This window comes from Stegastes partitus, unplaced genomic scaffold (genome assembly GCF_000690725.1).
Source record: "Stegastes partitus isolate 25-593 unplaced genomic scaffold, Stegastes_partitus-1.0.2 Scaffold806, whole genome shotgun sequence".
In the NCBI taxonomy this organism is placed as follows: Eukaryota; Metazoa; Chordata; class Actinopteri; family Pomacentridae; genus Stegastes; species Stegastes partitus.
This window is the reverse complement of record NW_007578537.1, coordinates 334,437-335,585: the sequence shown is the minus strand read 5'-3', so window position 1 is coordinate 335,585 and position 1,149 is coordinate 334,437. Positions and strand designations below refer to the sequence as shown.

General features: G+C 47.3%; 1 protein-coding gene across 1 annotated transcript in view; it reads right to left on the bottom strand.

The window, feature by feature from the left end:
- The window catches only part of ext1b (exostosin glycosyltransferase 1b), a 98,622-nt gene that overhangs the window by 28,714 nt on the left and 68,759 nt on the right, over window positions 1-1,149 (bottom strand). The window contains exon 2 of the mRNA XM_008292385.1: window positions 391-484. Coding sequence (XP_008290607.1) covers window positions 391-484 — 94 coding nt within the window. The remainder of the gene's footprint in view (window positions 1-390; window positions 485-1,149) is intronic.

Genomic DNA, 1,149 nt, shown 5'->3' with positions numbered 1-1,149 from the left:
CTGGACCTGGTTCTGTTCATTCTCAGTGTGAAGGTGAAACTCTGCTGCATTAAATAAAGTTGCTGTAGATACAGAACCAGATGGTTCTGGACGGTTTTTCATTTGCATTTTACACAAAACAAACCTGAAAACTCTCATTTCTGCACCGTGTGCAGCTCACAGAGCGTCTGCCTGTTGGACTGCAGCTCTGTTGACTCAGCTTCTGCTTCACACAGATCTACGTGATCATCAGCGTTCAGCAGCAGGAAGAGCAGCTAATCCCCTCAGTCAGGGTCCTGTTGTTGCTATTAATTACACTATTAGTGTGAAAATGAAGGTGCTCCTGGCTGCTGATCCTTTAATGCTGGAGGCGGCTCTGCTCTGTAGGTGGTCATTACGTCGGCTGTTTACCTGCAGAGCCTCCAGGAAGCGAAAGGAGCCGAGGCGTCGGCCGCGAGGCACCAGGCAGAAGGTGGAGTTGTGGAGCATCTCCTTGTAGTCGTACCTGCAGACACACAGCAGACAGGCAGTCAGACACCTGGTGTGGGCTCAGAGACAGCATCCTTATTTCTGCTGCCAGATGAGCTTTAACCAATGAGCTCTCTGTAAAGAATCACCTAAATGACAGCATTGATCAGAACCAGGACCTGTAAAAACACAGACAGTTTCAGATCTACAGTCTTCCTTGAACTAATCATGTCTGAAAATGTGGGTGAATGAACCAAAGCTGAGCCTGAAACCTTCATTCTGAACGTCTCATTTAAACATTTGGCAAAAACAAACTTTGCAACAGATTCTGGAGAAAACTAAACTTTTTAATCACATCTTTGTAACTGGGCCTGAACACATCACAGATAGAAAGGAGCAGCAGCTTCTGTCTCCTGGTCCTCCACTGAGGTTCATGTTTCTCTGCAGCAGGAAGTCCTGCAGGAACCAGAACAAGAAGGAGGAGAGAGAACTCAGAGACGTCCTGTCAGCAGGACTCAGAACCACGGAGACCGAACAGACGACCTTCTAGCTGTGAGGCAGCGGCGCTAACCACCGATCACCTGCAGTCCTTTGGCTAAAACAAACTGACAACAAAAGTCCATTTACTTTAACCTGTAAAAAAACACAAAAATGATGTGAGCTCCATCAAACTACGACCGACTGGGACCAACGGTCATGTGA